Here is a 22,567-nt window from a genome sequence, read left to right on the forward strand (position 1 = left end):
ACACCTTAACCAAAGTTTTCTGAAAGGGACCATAAAGCAATCGTGATTTTAAAAAATAGTGCACTAATTGTGGTATTTAAATGCAATTAACTTGATTTATCTTTACAGATCTCATTTGAATATGGTCTCATCTTTTAAAATGATAAATTCATAACTTGCAGAAGAAGTGGTGTCTTTATGTTTTATTTTAATAAATCCCATGCAAAAAGATGCCCTGATGATATACTCTTTTTGGACTTGATATAAAACAAATCAGACCAGTTAGATGGAAAGTAGCTGTATCCAGCTACCAATGGCAGTTGGTCCTTAAGGCATTTACTGATGTATTATTTAAAAAATGGATTATACTGTATGACTGGGCTGACAAACCAAACCACATACTTTTATGAAGATACCACAGACACTGAGATAACAACCGGTAAAAAAATACATTATCATATTTTGCCTGATGTGGCCGTTACATCTTATATTTAATCAAGGACTCCATCAATCATATTAGTGACATTTTAACAAGCTATTGTGTTAGACAAGAAAACAGTATATCAAACCAGACAGACTATTTCATGCCTGGATTGAGCAACTCAGTCAGTAAAAACAACTCACAAAGCCTTTTTTGTTGTGCCTCCCGATTTGATTTATGCACTCCATACTATATTTTGGTTTTATCAAAACCACTTACATTCCTTTCACAGATTCTTGAGGCACAGTGTCACTGCATTTACTTTAAGCAATGTCGAAAGAATGCAGAGTTCATCAAGTGCATTCTTACACATATGTATGGGGAACAATGTATATCAGATTACGTGCCAGAGCGTCCATTAATCTTGTTTATAAGACATTTGGCACAGGCAGCCAATGGTTACCCTACACCCACAGACATGCTGGTGTGGGTAACAAGCAGATTAAATTAATACCGCTCTGTGGTGCAGTGGTGGGCGTTAAGTACTCTGGCTGAAACAAAAGGGATAAATCCAACTGAACATGTCAATCAGGACCACAACTGAAGAGTACAGAAGATTTTTCAGACTTTGAATTGTTTTAGAGGACCGTTATTCCCAGTATGTGCAAGGTCCCAGAAAACTGCTTTTGAAACCATCTCCACGTGTGTCATTTTTGTGTGGCTGTTGGTATTTTTGCGTAAAGACTGCATGTTTATCTGCATGCCTGAAAAAGTGTTACATTAGATAAAGCGGCAGTGATAGCTCTTACGTCCCATGTGGATGATGTTGAGGTATGTAGAGCTCATCTCATTCCTGATCATCAAAAATGTGCTCCTCAGGAATTTGAACTCTATCTTGTCCCGTGTTGTCACTGTAGACCATGACTGGCAGTCAGGCTGTGCTGCCAAACCTTAAAAATGTGAGATATAGTATGTTAGAATTACAGTTACATGCCTATAGATGAAACTACAGTCTATACCAGTACAAAACAAAGCATTTGTGCATCAGTGTTATAAAAGGAAACCTCTGCCACTTTGAACTTAAAAGTCTGCCCAAAAATATTATAACCTAGGCGATTTCCATTGAACCAGACAGTTAAAAAATTAATGAAAGATGATAAGACTTAAATGGGACAAACATCAGATTGAGATTCTGCATGCACAGTTCTGTAAATGCAATGGAAAACACCAAATAATGCATGCAGAGCAGAATTATGAAGATATAATTTACTCATCAAAACACAAAAGAGAGCACAATCCATAACATAGCCCTGACCTTCAGAGACTGCTTAGAGCTTCCCGCTTAGACATCTGCCCAACCTGAACAAAAGGATAAGTTGTCACTAGGAGGAAAATCTTGAGCCTGGCAAGTCTGAGACTGAGACAAGTCCAAGAGCACAAATCACAAATTATACATGAATTGAAGCTATTTGTTGTTTCGGTAAGAGCTTCTCCTTATTCACATCACATTAATGATGTTGAAGAATAACATCTAAGCGGTAGTCTTGACCAGTTTTGATGGAGAATCCTGAGTCTGGCTGGTCCAAGACCGAGACAATATCAATTAAAAAATGCTCTTGATTTCAAGACAAGACCAAGACATTCAAAATATGGTTCCAAGATCATTCTCGAGTACTACAACACTACCCTAAAGAGGAAAGCACCCACTGCAGCCAACAGGAGGTGAAAACAGAGTTGCACTTTCTAATCACTTGCCCTTTGAACAATGGCATCAGTGACAAGTTCTATCCACTTTTCCCCAGCAAAGAAAACAATACACCAATACGAACAATGAACAACATTGCAAACATTGTGGAATTGGTGTGTCAGATTAACATGAGCTGTTAAGACTAAAGACCTCAATCACCACCATGACATGAACTTTCTGCATGTTAAAAAAAAAAGAAATTCTACATTTTGACCATAATTTAAAGTTAAACTGTGTTTTTGATATCAATAATCCATTTTATCTGCTATTATTACTATTATTACAAATGTGTACATTACTTTAGCAAAGAAGCTGATTATGTTTTCCAAGCCATAAAGCCAACTGAATTTAATTACACTGATAAAGAACTATAAAGACAATGACAGTGACTTGTATAATCTTGTCATAAGATTATGCAGGTTAAAGACTTGAAAGAGTTACATGTCTCCATTCTTCTTTTAAGGTGGGAGTTCTGTCACAATAATAATAATAATAATAATAATAACTTTATTTGTATAGCACTTTTAAAAACGTGGGTTTACAAAGTGCTTTGACAAGTGCAGAAGCAAGTACAAAAACAAAGCAACAACCCAGACAAAAGACAAGAAACAGAACGTGACATGTAGACAGATAATAATTAATCTACATCGATAAAGAGCAACAATATAGAACCAAACATAGATGACCTGTGATGCCATGCAAACTAAGACATCACAGACGTCAATCAGAGTGCAGACATGAACTGCACAGCTAAGACATCATGAACATCAGGATGCAGGCAAGACACAGACATCAGTACCGTAAAATGATAGGAACCCAGGCAAAGCAGGATAAGCACAAGACACATAATATCTCTAATGTCACTCAGTTTCAGCAACAATGAATAAACAAAGTCGTTAGTGCCCATACTCACTATCAGCTGTCTTTTGTAGAATAGTGGTGCCTGGTGGCTGCTCTGCTGATGTGCAGGGCTACCAACCACTGTTTAGCTTCTAGTCCACATCGAGCTTTAGCAATTCACTTAACACAAGCATGGAAGTTAAACAGAATAAGACCTAAAAGGATATGCCCTCATTGAATTAAAACATACGCCACAAAGACAAACGTTGCATCGCAGCCACTCCAGTAAGTTTCCTTTTTTATTCAGACTGAATCGTTTTCTATAAATGTGTGCTAACGTTAGCAAAGCTAGCAAAACGGATAGCTGTTGCTAACGTTACCGAGCCTAGCTGCACGAGCTACAGGCACGCATTCATATTTACACGGAGAGCGTTAAACCTGGTCCTGTGGCTAAACAATCATCGTATACCCAAAAAAATCTTTATTGCATGCCCATAAGAACCAAAAGAATTAAACCGTTTTAAAAAGTAGTAGTTGGTGTAGCTGTTCTGTTGATGGACATAAGCATGGCAAACTAGCTACATTACTAGCAGCTTTTACTGTTAGCCTGCTAACTCAGTGCCAGTCACAACTGACCATGGGAGCATGGTTGTGACTAGATAAAGCTATTGGCTGTTTTGATTAGCATCTTTATGTACAACTTTTTTTTTTTTTTTCAACAGGCAGCCATGTCGGGAATTAAAAGGAAAATAGAGGGCAATGACCCAGACTATGAGGACATTTCGCTGGTTCAGAACAGTAAAAGAAATAAAGCAGCTGAACATAATGGTAAGTTTATGCCCTGAAAACAGACAATACATTTGCTTTACATTACCTAACAGTTTAAAATACTCTGCTGATCCCCTGGTCTAATTCATTTATCTCTTTCTTTGCCAGCTCGAGAAGCAACTATACAGAAGATTGAAACCATCATCAGGGAGCAGTTTTCTTTAGAGATGAGGAACAAAGAGCATGAAATTGATGTGATTAGTCAGGTATGCAGGTGATATGTTATTTCTCCTTTGTTACAGCTCATATCAGTTGTGGGTAATGTGTTTAACCAGAATATAACTTTAAGATTTTTTGTATGATTGTAAGGATAGCAGAGCATTTACTTCAATTTGTTACCCCTTTTATGTAGCGACTCAATGAAGCCAGGAGGATGATGGACAAGCTGAGGGCATGCATAGTGGCCAATTACTATGCCAATGCTGGTGTTACTAAGTCTTCAGAGGTAAAACATATTCACATACTTATAAATGTTAGCAGGGAAGGTAGTAGCAAAGCCATGGACAATTAACCACAATCCTTTTTTCTGTCTTATCTCAGCATTCTGCCAAGAGTGACCCTGCTGTGTTGAACCATCCAGCCATCCGCCGGTTCCTTGAGTCTCCCTCCCGTTCCTCTTCCCCTCTAAACCAGGGCTCTGAGACTCCTTCTCTTGTCCACTCAGAGTCAGAGTCCCTCTCACAGCAGGGAGACGGTGCTGAGAGGGATAGTGAAGGAGCATGGAGAGATGACAGCAGACCTGGACGCAATACAGGAAAGGTGTGTAAATATGATAAAGTTCTGATTATTTGATGAAAGCAAAGCAAGTGTCATAATTGAATTAGCATATTTATGTTAAAGAATAGTTGGGTAATGTTTTATTTTTTTGTTTTCTCTTAGGACACTTTTGGTGTGCCATTGTCCATTGGAGCGGAGCAGAGGGTGACGTACCACACTACTGGAACTGAAGCCTCTAGACTCTATGCAAAGAAGACAATTGTAGTGGGAAACGTTTCTAAGTAAGTAGCAAAACTTTGTGAAAGTATTACAGTCAAGAATCAGTGTGACATACAATGCCTGTAAAATGTATTCACCCCTTGGATGCTCACCCTGAATCACTCATGATTAACAGAATAGCCTTTTTTGACAAAAATTACCAAAAAAAAACTCTTTAATGTCAAAGTGAAAAAAGATTTCTACAAAGTCTTGTTAATTGAATAAAAATATATAATGTAAAATAAGTGACTGCATAGCAGGGGTGTAAAGGTACGTTTTTTCGTACCGTACCGATTCGGTACGGGCCTCTTGGTACAGGCGTGTATTAAACGGATACATGTGTAACGAAGCTCATACACAGACGGAAAACCAGAGAACAACACAGTGTCACACTGTCCTGGCAACCACACAACCACAGCAAATGACAGCAACAGCCTGAATATTCCCAGATAAAAGTGTCCTGTTTAGGAACACTTTGTTTCCCAGTAAAATACAACAGTGGACAAAGACAACAACAGTAGCTGACATTATTCAGCAGTGTCACTGACACCACGTCATCCAGCGGATTAATCAAAGCATTTGAAAAGGCACCACTCAAACAAGAACGTCACTCTAACGAGGAGGAACAACAGAAAAGTTTCACCAGCCGGTTATGAATTTTCCATGATTTAAATTTTTTTTTCTTTTTTTTTGCAACAATGGTGCTCTGGTTTTGTAAATCCAATTAATTCAAAATGCATACCTTCAACTGTCAGCCTCGGAGGAGGGGGAGAGGGGTCTCCGTCATGTCTGCAGCTGCATCATAGGTAAAGTTATACTCAGACTTCACATGGCTCTAAACTCTTTATCCGCCAAGATGGGCTGTGAAAAATTCTCCCAAACTTTGTAGTAGGTCCCATTGGTTAAAAAAGTAATCCGGTGCTGAAGTCCATGTTGAAAATGGCAGGATAAATGTTGATTAGCATATTTAACAAGCTAACTTACGGTTGTATGATGGTGTGTTCAAGTTGGGCTGGGAAGTTTTGGTGTTTAAAGAATAGGTATATAACCTAGTAATTCAAAATGTATTTGTTTATTAATTTTTGTATAAATTGAAGACCTTTTGGAAGGAGGTTGCAGCATTATTATTAATTTCAATGTAATTTTATTCCGCCTATTTATTTTAATACAATTTAATATAAAAAAATCTTGTTATTTATTCGCTTTAATTACTGTACCGAAAACGTACCAAACCGTGACCTCAAAACCAAGGTACGTACCGAACCAAAATGTTTGTGTACAGTCACACCCCTACTGCATAGATATTCATCCCCTTCAATTCAATATTTAGTAGATTAACCGTTGGCTGCAATCACAGCACTGAGTCTGTATGGATAGGTCTCAGTCAGGCTTGCACATCAGGGCACTGCAATTTGAATTCTTCAGGGCAGAACTGCTCAAGCTCTATCAGGTTGCACAGGGATTTGGCATTAACAGCCATTTTCAAGTCCAGCCACAAATTTTCTGTTGGATTGAAGTCGGGGCTTTGACTCAGGCGCTCCAGAACACTGACCTTATTGTCTTTAAACCATTTCTGTGTAACTTTATCTGTATGCTTCAGTTCAGTGTCTTGGTGGAAAATGAATCTTCTTCTAAGCCGTAGTTCTCCCGTTTACCTTTTAATATTTTGCACATTTTTATATGACCAATTAAAAATGTTTAGAATCACAAAGAGAGAGTCCTTTTTTGGCTGAGTTATCAATCAAAATGACAGAAACCCCTAAAACATGTCCTCCTAAATTCACTTGAATTCTTTAAATTCCTAACATATCTATTCATAATCTGAATTTATCTTTTTTTTAATACATCAAGTTTATATTCATCAAATTTGAGAGAAAAATGTTAAAATTTCCAACCCCAAATGGCTGAAATTATTTTCCAACAGTGAGAGAAGTGTCTTGGTTAAACGTTTGTTCATATGTAAAAGTTCAAATTAATTAAATTAACGTGCACTGAGGATGTTCTTGTTTTTATTAAATTATTAAAATTCCTCTCAAACAGGTTTGTCTAACCCTGTTCAGAAAGTTCCTACTAGTTTGTTTTTGTATTTTTCAGTCAGCTTCTCAGTTAAATTCGTCTTGTTTTCACATGACTGTGCGCTAAGAGCTGAGCCCTATTTCAGGTTTCGTGCAAGCCCAGTCTTGATGCAGTTTAAAACTACCTTCTATCAAATTATTTTCCCCCTGGCTTGAGCTGATCCAAGTAAATGGCAGCTCCACGAAACTCCTTGATTTAGAGTAATACGAGGCCCATGTCATGACTAAGAAGACAGATTGATGGGACTGTGTATTTTGTGCAAACTGATGTCTCAGAGGGATACCTGGAATCATTTCACATGTGCTACAGGGCTCACTTGTACATAACAAAAAGGCTTGAACTTGACACGACAGTTATGCATAGGTAATAAAACACACAGGATCAGATGACTTGGAAGTTGCCTGTCAAATACCTAATGTCTCATTTATGCTCAGCTTTTCCTGACCTGTTATTTTTACAGCGGTGTTGGAAGTGTTTTCTCAAAATGTTCATGCATGGCTTACTCTTAATTATCTGTTTTAAATTGAACTTTTTTTCTTATAAACCTTAATCCCCCATTCTCCACTTGTTTCCTTTCATGTAGGTATTAGTGTAAGACTAAGAAGGAGTGCTACATCCTCTTCAGCCCTCCCTGCCCTCCAGTCAATCATGCATGTCTTTGTTTTACTTCTTGTTTATTCTTCTGCCACCCCCCCCACATTATCCCATACATTACTGGTTCCCCTTTCTATATGTTTTTTTTTTCCTCAATATTGGTCCTTTTTCTTAGGTACATTCCCCCAGATAAGCGGGAAGAAAACGACCAGTCTACCCATAAGTGGATGGTGTACGTCAGAGGCTCCAGGAAGGAACCCAGCATTGATCACTTTGTAAAGAAAGTCTGGTTCTTCTTGCATCCCAGCTACAAACCCAATGACCTGGTGGAAGTCAGGTTTGTAACTGTCTATTTTTCTACATTTGTCAGACAGACACACCTGCCAGTGACATACACAGTTTCAGATAAAGGAGGAGCTTCTCACTTGTTATGAAAATACTTTGCTTTTCTGTGTGTTTCCTTCAGGAAAAACAAGGTGTTAGACACAGGACTGAATTTGTTCCCATTATATGTTGCTCATAGACACTTTGTCTGCATCTAGTTTGTTGTTATTGTTGTCAATAGTTTTCCCCACCTCTTTCCATGCACCACACACACATTAAAAATGCCAGGAATAGTTTTGGACAGGATCACCTGGATGCGTGAGAGACTTTCTATATCACCAGCTGGCATTCAACTCAGGACTTTGTTGGGTCTGCCTCCAAGTGCAAAAACAGTGCTGAGATTCACATTGTGTAACAAACACCCAGCAGTAAACAAACCACTCTGAAAATCCTTTTTAAGCAGTGCCCTCTTGTGGATATCCGATCATTGTACCCATTATTCATGGCTGAAAGTTAAATCATATTTTCCATGGAGTTGCTCTTGCCTGAGGTTATAATTCATGCAAACGAATAATAATCATTACCCAGGTTGTAAACACACATTTCAAGGCGGAGTCTGTGACGTACAGTAGAGTGAGTCAGACTGGAAGTCAGCATCAGTATGATTAATAGCAGACACACCTAAATCACACACAGGGTTGCTGAAACACAGAAAAACATGCATGTGAAGTGTTAGTGTTCACCCAAAGCACTGAGCTGTGTAGAGAGTTGTCGCACAGCCTCAAGTTCACTGATTAAGGTGTCTCATTTGAGTTTTTATCCTCTAAAAGTCACAAAGGATTTAAGTTTGCCGGTGGCTTTTGAATAAATGATCTCTTTCTTCAGTCAGCAATTCTTATCCCAAGCTGTAGCCTCCTGGCTGTTTCAGCTGACAAGGCGCTCACGTTGCTGTGGCAGCGGCTCATAAGCTCCCTTGACTTACTCAAGTTTTCACTCCCAGTGAACCCCATGCAGGCCTGATGCTCTCTGCTGACTCTCGACACAGCCTGAATGCAGATGAAGGGATGAATGAAAGAACAAAAGCTGCATCAGTCATTGGGTTTATATCAGTACACACATAATCTGCGTTCACACACACATGGCCTTGTAAGTGCAGGCAGTTGGATCAGTCTCTGCTCTGTGAGCCTGAAAACCTTAAGCTTCAAAGGGGCGGAAGATAAGAGCTCTTCCAGTCATTGATTTTAGCACATTATTAACTTAGTCTGAAACCAAGATGGGAGCTTAGTTTTTTTGTCTCTGTTTGAAATCATTGTGATGCATCCTCTATAGGCATTTTCCCAGATCGATAAAGTTACATAATGATGTTTGAATGTGTCCTTCCTCAGTGAGCCGCCCTTTCATTTAACACGCCGTGGCTGGGGCGAGTTTCCAGTGAGGATCCAGATCCACTTCAAAGATCCCCGCAACAAACGCATTGACATCATCCACCAGCTAAAGGTCAGACCAGATTACAGACTGCATCATCACTTGGGTTGTTTCCTCTTTAGCCAGACACACACACAGGGTTTTTCCACACTAGTCTTTCAAAGACATCACAACATTTTCCTTTTAATGTTTCCATAAATCTGGTGTTTTGCAACTTTACCGGTGAACCTCATTAAAAAGAAAATTGTGATAAAATTCTCCTTTATTTCTTTAAAAAGTTCAGTGTGCTTGAAGTGGTTTTAGCTTTGTTGAAAATTAGTAGATGGGCTAAATGGATATGGAGATGTCTTTGAAAAGTAGGTTATGACCTAAAACATGTCTCTGACATGACTTATCAACAGTAGCAGTAGAAGAAAGGAAGAAATTATTTTCAATTAGCTAGTTAATATGAAAAAAATCTGTGACTCTTCTCTATTTCTTTTTGTTATTGTGATAGGTAGTTGAGCAGCATGTCCTTGGTCCATCAGGATTTCTCATCTTCCATACTGATGGATCGACCTTAGGGACATTTTTAAATCCCTTCAAACATTGCATGTAACACTAATTCCCGTTGCTTAAACCCAAGTGGGTTTTTGTGACCAGTTTACAGAAATAAGTTTAGCTCATGTTTGATTTTATTCTTAAAACTCCTTCAACAATTCAATGGAAACAGATATATTGCTGTCCTGTGTACGACTTTGTGATGACTTTTGTACTGTCCTTTGTAAAAATCGGATATCAGATACTACCATAAATCTAACCAAGAGTTTGATCTCTTTTGGTATGAAAAGTTTGACAAGGAAACAAAATGTAACTTAAAAGTAAAGGAGCAGCTGAGACTATGGATTTTGGCATAGACTCTTTGGCATGGATAATCTTTTTGTCATAATTAGTCAGTTACAAGTTCACTACTTGTTTTTATTGACATGATCTCTGTAGTTTATAAGAGTCAAGACTTTTAAAGTGTATTTTGACCTCTCTTTTCTTTACCTTTAGCTGGACAGGACATACACAGGGCTGCAGACACTTGGGGCGGAAACTGTAAGTTACAACTTCTCGCTCTGTTTCCAGCAGCGACTTTGTTTTTTTCTTCTTCTAAGAACTTGCCTCTAGCAGTGAGCTATATTTGTTCAGGTGGTTGATGTGGAGCTCCATAGGGACTCTCTTGGGGAAGATTACATCCCTCAGCCCTCTTCCTCCAAGGTGACTCGCAGAGCAGCAAGCCCCACGATGTCCACCTCAGTGCCTCAAACTTATGGACGCTCAAGTTCTCCCACATCACATGATCCCAGCACAGACAAAGGTACGTAGAGATATTTACAGTATGTCCTTTTAAACATGATGCTGAATATTAGCCTTAAATTTTTGTAACTATTGTTTTTGTTGGTCTGTTTTAAACATCTTTAACTTTGTCAAAGAACACATTTAATCAGGGTTCCCGCGGATCCTTAAAACTCTTAAAAGGCATTGAATTCATGAATCTAAAAACAAGGCGTTAATTGGCATTAAAATGTCTTAAATCAAGTCTTAAAAAATGTTAACATGTGAAAAGTAGGATTTTTTGATTGTAAATATTCTCAAATTTCAATATAACTGGTAAAATTTATTTTTTAAAAATAATTTACCAGATTACTCTAGTGGTAACATTGTGCAATCATGATAGCAGAACCAACAAAACAGTGATGTGGTTGCAGCTGGGATTGAGAGCAGATGCACATTGTTCATGTAGCAACTTTGGACAACATGGGATAGTGTAAATTGGCTGTCCAACCAAGATTTTTCTTCATGGCTGAAAGCGGTACCAGGAGGCCCGCCCCTAGACACAAACTACACATAGCGCGTATAGCCTTAACATCGTGGGGGGCCTCACTTTGAGCGTTTGTTTTCTTTTCTCTCTCCCTGCACGTCAGTCCAGCGTTTGTATAATAAATATGATCAAGGTAGTGTATATGCAGTGTTGACCAAACGGAAACTTTACCTGGCCATTACATTAGTAAATCAACCCTCAAGATATCTTTTTTTGGAGATCAGGGCCATCCTTGATCAATGAAGTGCGGGCAGTGTGAGCTCCTTCTCCCTGTCTCTCTTCTGACGCTTGCAGCACAGAAACTCTAATCACGTCTGTCCTGTATATCCACCCGTCATTGTGCAACCTCTCTTGTCAAAAGTCAGCTTCTACTATCCTTTAGTTTGTGATTGTTGGTAAAACTCTGTAAAGCTCCCGCGCTGGTTCTGACCAGGAATTAATTGACGTCGTAGAATTTCCTCGCACTGATCAGCGGGTGAAAACAGATATAGACAACATATGTTTAAGGTGATAAAATAAAGCCTACTGATGATGACACAGAAACATAGTGAGGAAGATACAGAAGCAAAACAGATGAGCTGCTGTCTGTGAGGGAAGGTGAGGGGTGCAGGGGTGTATTTGAGGGGGATGAGGGGGCAAGATCACTGGTTTATGCTAGTTTAATTCTGAGGGAAAAACCCCAATCAAACAGAGCTAAAAATGTGGGATTAATGTTATGATGAAGATAACAATTAAAAAAGTCAGATAGACACTAAAATGTTATCTTTGTTATTGCAACAAGGAATATGATCGTTGAAAGCAATGATCATTTTTGGGACCTTTTTTTCAGATAAAAGTTAGTTTTGCTGAAAGACACAGATCTGTGGTAGTTTTTGGTATGCTATCTTTGATGATGTCTCAATTTCAACTAACTCAGGCAAAATTGCAGTTGGCACAGACTCTGCATGTGTTATTGTAATACCAAGATGGTGGGTGGGGGTATTTGGGGGCCTCATATCAGAGTCTGCTTAGGGCTTCACTTCTGCCAGGGGCAGCCCTGGGTACCAGGCAATGTGTATGAGGCCATTTGTGTTTATTGTGAAGTTGGTCTTAAATTTTATTTCAAATGGCATTAAAAAAGTCTTAAAAAGTCTTGAATTTAACTTGCCTTAAGCTGTAGGAACCCTGTTAATGTCACCAGATGAAATTGAAAGTAAATAAAGATTAATCTCCCATTTTCTTCTAGCTTTTATCAAAGCAGAGACAGGCAGGTCTGCAGGCAGCCATAGCTCCAGCCTCGCCGCTGGTGAACGTACCCCAACCCGGCCCAAAGTCAGCGACAGGATAACTCTGGGTTCCCATGGCAATTCAGCCTTCCAGCCCATCACAGCGAGCTGTAAGATTGTCCCACAAGGACAGCCGCCCAGCCCTGCTGAGTCGCCTGGGAAATCTTTCCAACCAATCACCATGAGCTGTAAAATAGTTTCAGGTACGTGTCCCCCCCAACCTTGCAAAGCAGATGGAGATGCCCATTCCTGAATCCATCTTGCAAAGCTCCCATCTGAACCATTTGGGCCCGGTTAGAAAGTGACAGGACCAATCAGCGACGAGGGGCGGTACTTTCAGGCGCTGCGGAGTTGTGACGTAAGCAAGTAGCAACAAGAGGCTTGCTTAATTATGGCGGAAGGGATTAGCGTGGATGCTGCTAAAGCGCCATTTTTATCATAATTTGACTACATTTCTTCGTTAAAAGAAGAACAAAGAAGAGCAGTGAGTTGTTTTCTTTTCAAAAACGCCAAAAGTCATGTACTGACATGTCTACAGCTGCCATGGTTCACTTTATTCCTCGGTAGCTGCGCACACACATCTCGGTCACGGCAACGTCATGTGTTTTGTTGCTCTGATTGGCCTGTAAAGATGTGACAGACAGAACATTCATCCAATCACACTCTGAGTTTTTTTCAAATCCTCTGCCCTTTCTCAAACACTTAGTATTGACAGTTTCCCAGATGGATGTGTGAAACTAATCCATCTGGTGTGTCAGGTTATGTCCCCCCCTGGTGGTAGCTTTACGGTTAGTATACAGAATAAGATGTTCTTCTGGTTACTTTATTTTTTTAAATAGTAAGCTATGTGATACTTGATTTTCACTCAAATGTCAGAATTTCAGTTGCTTAACAAACTTCTGACTGATTGTTTGGATAAAAAGGCTTACTTTAAAAAAGGAATCTCTGTTTTTAGATATTAAATGTGTAAAAGAAGAACACTTATTACACAGACAGCCATCACTGCCCAGATATTCACATTATATGATATTTTAAAAACTTTAAAGTTGTTACTGCCAATATGACAATTCTTAATCTTTATCAAGTGCAGTTTACTTCTGGCCAAAATACCTAAAATTGTAACAGTTCCTTTAAGTATTCTGTTTTATCCCAACAGCTCAGAGAATTTTCCCAGGAGAGCTTTTTTTCTGTCTTTATCATTGCACTGCTTTGCTTATGAACACTTTTCTATTTCAGTTAATTTAAACATCCATAAAGGTAATTTTTCATTCAACAGTTGTTGTGATTTCTCCCACACAGGGTCTCCCATCTCCACCCCTAGCCACTCCCCGCTGCCTCGCACTCCCACCACCTCCACACCGGTCCACAGCAAGCAGAGCTCTTCATCAGTGCTAAACAACCCTTATATCATTGTCGACAAGCCAGGCCAGGTGATCGGCATGACTTCCTCATCCGCCGCCTCCACAGGTACCCCCACTCCCACTCAGTGTCAAAGTGCCACATGAAATCGGATGTGGACCTGCAGCAAAAATCCAGAAGCAGTGTCTGAACCACCCACATAGAAATATAAAAATGTACTCTGTAGCTGAAAAGATTATGAACAATACCCCCTAGAGTTTTCCTTCATTTTTCTGCCTCTATTTTGGTTCTTTTCTCCTCTTTTTCATCCTCTTTTACTCCCTTTTTATCCCCTCTTTGTACTCCATTCCATCTGTTTATTTTCTTTCTCTTTTTCCCCACGTTTCCCTTTTGTTTCTGTTTGGCACTTATAAAGTATGACGTGTGGTGAGCCAGCAGGATAGATGCTGTATGAGAGGTTGCCATGGTGACTGAGCAGCTCTGTTTCATGGTCAGATTAGGAGCATTAAACCCAACAATCACTTTAAGTTTTGCCTTTGCATTCTTCTGCATGTATTTCTCCGTAAACAAGTTGTGAAGAGATGATAGTGTACGCTTGATATGTGCAATCCAACAAGCAGTCAAGCCATCCTACATCAGTAAAGTTGTCTTTTATCAGCAGTGTCAGGTCAGATTTATCTTAGGTGCTCTTCTTCTAGATTGCTCACTCTCTCTGTCATTGCCCCTCCCACACTTCCTGCATAAATGCACAGCTTAACCAGATCTGTCCACAGGGCTTGAGTGCTATTAGTGATGTTTTATCAAGCTGGATGAGGTTAATGTGGGTGTTGTGGCTGATTTACCTGTTGGAAAACACAGTATTTAAATTATGATAATTCAGCAGTGAAATGTGGCAAGGTAAGTTGAAGCTCACCTGGCAGGTAACACTCACCTCACATTACAGTGGCCTCAGTGCCTGTGGAAAGGATGACAAGAGCTGCACTGAGCCATAATGCGTGCAGTCGTCTCCTTTATGTCTTATTGTGTGTGTTTTTGTGCAAATTTTACACAGCAGGAAGCCCCTCAGGCAAACAGTCTGCAGCACACGGCACTCGCTCCCCTGCGCCCAAAGTTCACACCGGCACCCTCCTCTCCTCTGGCGTGAAGGTGAGTTTGAAGCATTTTAAAGGGTGTCACCCCTTTAGATGACATCTAAGCGTCTATTTTTACTGATCTGCTCCCACCACGTGAAGATAGTCTCTCCCTGTAGTATCTGTGCCTTTAACAAAGCAGGGTGGTATTAATAGAAGGCCTGGGTGCTATCTTCAGCAGATGTGACTGCCTTGGCAAGCTATTTAAATGGGACATCACTCTGAAGATAGGAGGGGGTGCAGAGAAAATTGCATGGTTCTTTTTCACTCAATGTCAATACAGCGCTGTAAAATCCTCCCACTCTCATACAGTCATCATTCCATCATCGAAGAAGACTGAGAGACAATTTACCATAAAATACATGTTTCATCCCAGTGGTGTTGTCATTGACTGTGAGGGGTAGCTGCTGTTGGACTAAATGCCAGCACAGATAGAGACAGATGGAAAACATATAAACATCTCCTTGATGAATAAATGATGATGCTGATTTCCAGCAATCTGTTTTGAGGAACAAATCTCTTCTCACAGTTCTGCTGCCGGTAGCCTCTTTGAAAAATAGAGAAAACTTGGTATTAATTTAGAGTAAACCTCACAAACTTTCATTTTAATTCAAGAGTAAATTTAGACTAATAGAACAGTCGCTGTATCTACAACCTGTTGTGGTTTGAGGCAGTGTGTCCTCTGTGTAATAATTCCTTCTCTTCCTGTGCAGGTTATTATTAAGCAGGAGCCGGGGGAAGTTTCCACGCAGCAGCAGCAGATGGTTTCCACAGTAACCAGCCAGCAGCAACCTGCTGCTACAGCAGCACACCAGTTTGTCGCAGTGAAAGGAGGTCACATGATCTCCATGGCGGCTCAGAAACAGGCAGGAGGGCCCACGGGGGCTGCAACTGGCAAGGTCTCATCTACATCTACACCCAATAATTTCATTTTTATGTATTCAGATATGTGCAATTAAGGTTTTTGCACAATGAGTCTGTTATTATCCTATGCGTTTTTCTTCAGATCCCTAATACAAAGAAATTGACGCACTCAAACTTTGCACAGCCGCTTGCATTTTATTTGTATTCACTGCCAAAATTCATAGAATGTGGTAAAGTATTTTGGACTGTGATGAAAATAAGGAGTGAGGATGAGCCTGAGTGGCTTTGTCACTCCTCAAAAATCACTCTGGATCCATCCATCCTGACAGAGAGCTTCATACAGCACCAGCGTGTATGTCACAGCTGTGCCAAAATAGAGATGGAGAGCAACTTTTTAATGCAGTCTCTGTTTGGTGGTTGTGGGAACAAATGAATGTCTTTATCTGTTGTATTCCATGGTTGATATCCACATGATACATGGGAAAATCACAGTGTTTCAAGTGAGGTGAGGGAAAAATTCTGATGGATAATTCAGACTCGGTGTGCAAAGGTCTAAAGTATCATTTAAAGTTACAGCTATTTTAAAACCACATTTGGCACTTCGCTCATTTCCAGATGTTGGGTATCCCGGTCAGCTCAACGCTACAGTCTGCGGTCAAACAGGTTGCCATCAGCAGTGGACAGATTTTGGTTGCCAAGGGTAGTCCATCTGTCTCCAAGGTGATGAGTGGGAAGCAGGTTTTGGCTCAGGGAGTTGCTAAAGCCATTGTAAGCGGAGCTGGTGGCATCTCCAGTCAGCAGGCTGCTGCCAAGGCAGCCGGTGGTTCAGGCGGCAAGAGTGGAGGTCAGAATTCACACATGAACAAGTGGGATAAACGTAGGCGGGATGCATTGCTTATGTGCTGCCTCCACAATGCTTCTGCATTATTCTATGACAGGAGTAGAAAAAACTAACCACATTTACTCAAATTACTGTAACTGAGTAGCTTTTTTGTTTACTTGTACTATTTAAAATGGTTTTTGATATCAGTAATGTTATTTTTATTTTTCGGGGGTAGTATTGTTTACTTAACTACATTTTAAAAAGCATGAAGTGCTTTGATTGAGAACATTAACACTAAAAACCAAAAGAAGGAGGTCTAAGCCTTGTGTAACAACACAAAACTGCCCTGTAGATTGGTTTTGATTACGTGTAAAAGTCAGTCACACATAAGGAAATATTGATTTCAAATTTCATCCCAGAACAGCTGTTTCATTTTACTTTCGGTTACATCAGGGGTTTTCAAAGTGCTGGAGAGTGAGCCTCCCCTAAGAAGAAATTATTCATTCGGTGGACCCCCACCCACATAAAGAGAAAGACTGAAAAAAAACCTAACAACCACATTTTCAACATTATATCTAATCGTTAAACATTTTTAACATTAACATATTTTGGATATTTTGGTCTGCAAATGTCCTTAACTATCTGCCTTTCCCTCGTATTTAGTGGGGACTATACATTTTCATCTGTACAGTTGATGCAGGGTTGCATAACAGCAGACCATCCTTGCTTTTAATCAGTGCCAGTGCAATGATCAGTGACTGAATTCCTTTCACTTCCTGTTGAAAATTCCCCTAGTTTGGTTGCTAGACTTTTTGCTCAGTCTTAAGAGGACCCCAAGGTTTACACAGCCTCATGCTGTCATTAGCTTGTACATCTTTGCAAGTTAAACACTGTCACTTGAGCATCATCAGGACCAATGCACGAAAATCCTAACTTGAGTAGCTAACTCTATAGTATAGTCCCTAGTTACTATTAAGTCTATCCATTTTGCTCCATGCACAGCAGAAGTTAGCAAAGCAAATCACCTTTTTTCTGGTTTACGGTTCCGCGCCTCCCCTGAAGTTCTGTGGCACCCCCCAGGGGGAGGCCCGCCTCACACACCACTGGGTGACATCACACCTTATAATAAACAACCTGGTGTGAGAGTCATATTCTCCTCTTGTTACCGCACATTAAGGAAAAGTCATATTTTACCATACAAGCTCCTTTGGTAGCCAAAGTGACTAATCAATACTCGGTACTTTTGGTAAACTCTGAATTGTCTACTTTTTTTATTTTACTTGAGATTTATACTACAACTTTTATTTTTACTGAAGTACTTTTAAGCAAAGAAACTGTACTTTTGTGATAAGGGTTTGCACATTTTCCACCAGATGCAAAGTATATTAAAAGATTGAGGTTTGGCCAAGAAATGTAAAATACTACTCCATATCAAAAACAGTTCCTTTTTTTTAAACCCATATTTACAGGTTTTAGTCTGTATGATTAACTTTGTGTTTATTTCTGTGTTAATCCACAGTGATGGCCACGCTTCAGCTCCCAGCCAACAACCTTGCCAATCTGGCTAATTTGCCTCCAGGCACCAAACTCTATCTGACCACCAACAGTAAAAACCCTTCTGGGAAAGGAAAGCTGCTTCTCATCCCACAGGGAGCCATCCTCCGAGCCTCCAGTGCAAGTGAGACACCTGACATCTTTAATTCATCTTTTAAATGCAGATACCATGAAATAATGTCAGCACTTGTCATCATCATACGCAGTACATAGACTTTTTGTGTACTCAAGTGACACATTGTGGACAAACGGATATAAACCCACTCATGTGGCAACATTCTGGCTTCAGTCTGCTGTGTAACACTGATGACCAGTTTAGTCTGAAGATTCATGAAAAGACAGTTTAAAATTTGCCTTTTGAACCTGAATGTTTCACAAGTGTAACACTCTGTAAAGCTTGCATCAGAAATCTTTGTGGCTTATTTTGAAACGTTTTGGTCCGATGTGTCTCCATAACACTCCACTATTGTTTAAAATTATTTTAAGAGGAATGATTGTATCTATTGTATGTCATATGTGCATGGTGCACACCTTTGCTTGTCTGCAAAGATGAGCAATTGCTCTGAGGTGTTCAAGCACACCTCTTCCATCTCTGCCAAGGCCAAAGAAATGTACCATGCTTGAGCACAGTAAGGAAGGCCCACATTGAAAATTCGTATTGGACTTTGAGGGTGAAACATGCTTCAGTTAAATACAGATTGTCTAAACTATCATTTTAAGTTTCATACATTTTTAAAGTCAGTATAAGATATGTTCAATTTGTTGTTTCCTTACGGGCAATATAATACTTTATACATTTTTATGAATTTATTTGGTTTATTTGTGTCTCTTATGTAACATTTGTAACTTTGGGAATGGTTTGGGCATAGTGACACTGATACATGAGTGTGCAGGTGACTCAGTATCTGGGGTCAGTGTCCTAGCCAGATAGATTTTGCCCTGACATTTTCCATCATGCCTGAAGTTGTAGACAGCTGTATAAAAAATGTAAGCGCTCTGGGCTCATCAAAAAGTTTTGTGGACAGAAAGAGACCCACTGCTGAAGTGACTTACAGATGCTGTCTGCTTCTTTACCTTCTGGACAGTGAGTCAGCCATAGTCATCTGTATCCTGCTGCAGTTTATTTAATACCTACTGCAGCTAAAATGCCTCATGCAGCACACTTCTGGTTAAATTTAGAAGAGATCAAAGAGGTTTAGCAGTGTCCCATAAACCAACATTACTCTGTAAAGCTTGCATCAGAAATGATCTTTAAATGTGCTGAACTTAAAGGAATAGAAGAGCTTTGATTTGAGATAAAGAATCGCAGGATTGTTTTTCCTATTTGAGACTGATGTGAATGTGGCTGTATGTAATTTAGGTCAGCAGTCCCAGAGCAGCTCGTCAGCGGGCGCTGGGGGCTCTCAGACCTCCTCCTCCTCTTCCTCTTCCAGCAGTCTGCCTTCCAACCTCTCCTACACATCCTATATCCTCAAACAGACCCCACAGGTGGGTAGAATCATATTTACGCGATAGTAAACCCTCAGAGGCATAAATACTCTACTATAAGTATTTTCTCTTTGATGTCCTGTGTTTCATTTTGGGTTCTCATTTTGTTTGATATGTATTCCTGCTGCATATTTTAAGCACTGCATCATCAAAGTCTGTCGGAAACTTCATAAGGTCTGTGAAATGCTATCAAAACTTTAGATATCGTTCCCATATAGCATGACAAAACCTGAACACACAATATGCAAATGTGTTCTCTTCTCCCTGGTGATTCTCAGGTTTTTGTATTCTTGCAGAGAAGTTGAGTCTGGTGTGTTTTTAATGAGACACATTCATTACAGCCGCATTGATCCTGCAGTTGGCTTTAGAACCATGCTGTCTTTGCATTTAGCTCACAGCATATAATGGAGCTGTCTGCAGAGGTTTCTACTTACATTTAAAGTACAGATCCGGACTGTGCATCCTAATGATAATCAATCTTCATGATTAAGAATCTTATCAAAGTGTTTCTCTTAACAAATGTTCTGAAATGTATTTTTTCAGTGTCCTCCAGCAGTTTAAGGCTAATGCACATTGACACACATATACTCTTAGACAAAGGTTCAGTTTTTATGTAAGCATTTGGGATCAAAACATCAAAACAAAAGTGGAAGAGTTGATGGGAAGGGATGCTTTTTTAATGTGTTTTTCAATGTGGCCTCAAGTACCCTCCAGCACAATAATGGCTTCAAATTCCTTTGATTTTTGTGGTGTTTACCTGGCTCAACCATGAGAACATTTGATTCCTACCCTTAACCTCATACTGCTTGTCATGTTACCCAGGGAACGTTTCTGGTTGGCCAGCCAGCAGCGGGTTCAGGGAAGCAGGGAGCCTCCAGCTCAGCTGGACATACAGCATCATCTCCAGCAAGTGTTACTCAGCAGGCCATCCGTGTGACAGCTGGACAGAAGGCGGCCATTCTGGCTCAGGTCAGTATGAGTAACACTGGTCTGAGGTCAAGACTGAACTATCTTCTCAGAAATAACGAAATTACCGGATTATCTTTGATTACATTTGATTCATGCACATTCATTTATATTATTCTGTGGTTGACAGGTGGTTAGCGGCTCCCAGGGTGCACAGGTGAAGTTGTCTGACGGCGCAGTTAAAACGGTCACAGCAGCAGCTGCGGGTCACTTGTCCAAGCCGGGGACAACCACATTAAGGATGACAGGCGGAGTCATCACTGCTGCTAGTTCCACCCCCAGCGCTGCAGCAGCTGCAGCGAGCCAACAACAGGCAAGTTTATCCACATTAATACTTTCATTCTGTTAAAAGTATTAATGTTGTGTTAATGTCTTCTTAACACAGATTTTCTTTTTTGTTTTACAGTTTTTCACATTTGGTAAACACTTTCCTATTTTCTGAACCAAATGGTTGTTTGCCTGAGCTAATTTATCAAATCGGCCCCCCTGTTGGAAGGACTTTAAACACTTAACTGGCTAGACACAATTTGAAAAATCAGTTAGCTCTTTTTTCACAATTCTAAACACAATCTCATTCTCTAAAACACATTTTGCGTTATGATGATTTTGTGATGCGTAATGGTAACCAATGGGGACAGAAATTAAGCACAATTCAAGCACAGTTGTCATCATTTAAACACAGCCAGTCAAGATTGAAAACACTTGTCTCTAATAATGTGAAACTAATTTAGACCATGTTCAGAGGGCAAAAATGAGTAAAAATTTATATCAGAAATGGATAGAGATGATCTGAGAGTCTGCAGAGGAGGAGTGAGAAAGGTGGTAGATTATGAGGAGGAGAAGATGTGAAGGAAGACCAACACTAAGAACAGACATTGCTAGGGATGCACAATATTATTGGTATGGTGTTGGTGTCAGCAGATGTTAGCTTTGTAGAAAGTGAATTATTTTATCGTCTGGGATGTAAATTTTATTTACAACAAATATTTTGGCTATAATAATCTGCCTCTATCAGCTGTAAATATTGGCCAAACAAAGAAATGACTTGGTGAAGTTGTAGTCTAGAGCAGGGGTGTCCAAACTTTTTCCACTGTTGGCCACATACAGAAACATATACAAATGGATCGGCCACTTTCATATACCTCACCTTGAGATATTAAAGTTCATAAAATAAGCTTTGTCTCAGGTACGCTGCTGGGACTGCTATTTGCTGCTGTAATCAACAAGTGTGTTATAAATCAAGATAGCCTTACTATTTTGGTTGCCATTATGTTTGCCCTTTACAGTGCTATGCCAGTTTATTCATGAAAAAAAACACATCAATAGATTCACCTTGTCAAAATGTTTGTTTACAGAATTAGCACACTACAGTTGCCTAGTGCTAAAACTAAGAGTACAACACAGTCAAGCACAAGTTACGTATTTTAATGTGAGCCATATGTCTTTTTCTTTTAAGAATTTGCTGGGGGCCACTCAAAAATGGACTGTGGGTCGCATTAGGCCCCCTGGGCCATAGTTTGGACACCCCTGGTCTAGAGGTTTTGTGAAACCAGCTAAAAACTGGGATTTATGTTCAATGATTTGAGAAAAAGGAGAGAGTTTGAGAAATGTATCTAAGCAATTGTGAAAAACTGTAATTTCATCAGATTGACCTGACTAGCAAACTTTTAACAAATCCAGATAAAAAAAAGGTTTGACTTCCTTTTTCTGTGCAGAAATAATCTGACAAGCTTATTTCACAACAAGTTGGTATATTTTTCAAAGCCGACTTGTTGCCATTGCATTAAAGAGAACACTCAGTTAATTGTTTTTACACTTGAGGTAAAGGGGACTTCCTGTATTGATTTGGTACTGTAGCATAATTATATGGAAAACAGGAGTCATCCAGCGTGAGCGCAGAAGCAAAGAGTTTGGATGACGAGTGTGTATGTGCATGCCAGTGTGTGTGAAATTAGCCTTTAGCAGCTACTAGCAGTGGGAAGAGTTTTGGATGAGTACAGCTTCAAAGAAATTTGCCCTGCCTCATTAACTTAATAAATGTAAACATGCAAAATGAAAGACTT

General features: G+C 39.7%; 1 protein-coding gene across 5 annotated transcripts in view; it reads left to right on the forward strand.

Moving 5' to 3' along the window:
* Positions 1 to 3,112: 3,112 nt before the first annotated feature.
* The window catches only part of yeats2 (YEATS domain containing 2), a 30,510-nt gene continuing 11,055 nt past the window's right edge, over positions 3,113 to 22,567 (forward strand). For 3 of the 5 annotated variants that reach the window (XM_041803113.1, XM_041803115.1, XM_041803116.1), the window contains exons 1-19: positions 3,113 to 3,272; positions 3,710 to 3,815; positions 3,924 to 4,021; positions 4,168 to 4,260; positions 4,356 to 4,574; positions 4,695 to 4,813; positions 7,636 to 7,797; positions 9,170 to 9,281; positions 10,245 to 10,289; positions 10,383 to 10,551; positions 12,281 to 12,523; positions 13,620 to 13,787; positions 14,731 to 14,825; positions 15,523 to 15,708; positions 16,289 to 16,517; positions 18,016 to 18,174; positions 19,411 to 19,538; positions 20,361 to 20,507; positions 20,635 to 20,817. In XM_041803113.1, the coding sequence (XP_041659047.1) occupies positions 3,716 to 3,815; positions 3,924 to 4,021; positions 4,168 to 4,260; positions 4,356 to 4,574; positions 4,695 to 4,813; positions 7,636 to 7,797; positions 9,170 to 9,281; positions 10,245 to 10,289; positions 10,383 to 10,551; positions 12,281 to 12,523; positions 13,620 to 13,787; positions 14,731 to 14,825; positions 15,523 to 15,708; positions 16,289 to 16,517; positions 18,016 to 18,174; positions 19,411 to 19,538; positions 20,361 to 20,507; positions 20,635 to 20,817 (2,655 nt within the window). In that variant the 5' untranslated portion in view covers positions 3,113 to 3,272; positions 3,710 to 3,715. The remainder of the gene's footprint in view (positions 3,273 to 3,709; positions 3,816 to 3,923; positions 4,022 to 4,167; positions 4,261 to 4,355; positions 4,575 to 4,694; positions 4,814 to 7,635; positions 7,798 to 9,169; positions 9,282 to 10,244; positions 10,290 to 10,382; positions 10,552 to 12,280; positions 12,524 to 13,619; positions 13,788 to 14,730; positions 14,826 to 15,522; positions 15,709 to 16,288; positions 16,518 to 18,015; positions 18,175 to 19,410; positions 19,539 to 20,360; positions 20,508 to 20,634; positions 20,818 to 22,567) is intronic. The other 2 variants (XM_041803114.1, XM_041803117.1) reach the window with 2 other exon arrangements.

The sequence above is a fragment of the Cheilinus undulatus genome, linkage group 13, assembly GCF_018320785.1.
Source record: "Cheilinus undulatus linkage group 13, ASM1832078v1, whole genome shotgun sequence".
Lineage (NCBI taxonomy): Eukaryota > Metazoa > Chordata > Actinopteri > Labriformes > Labridae > Cheilinus > Cheilinus undulatus.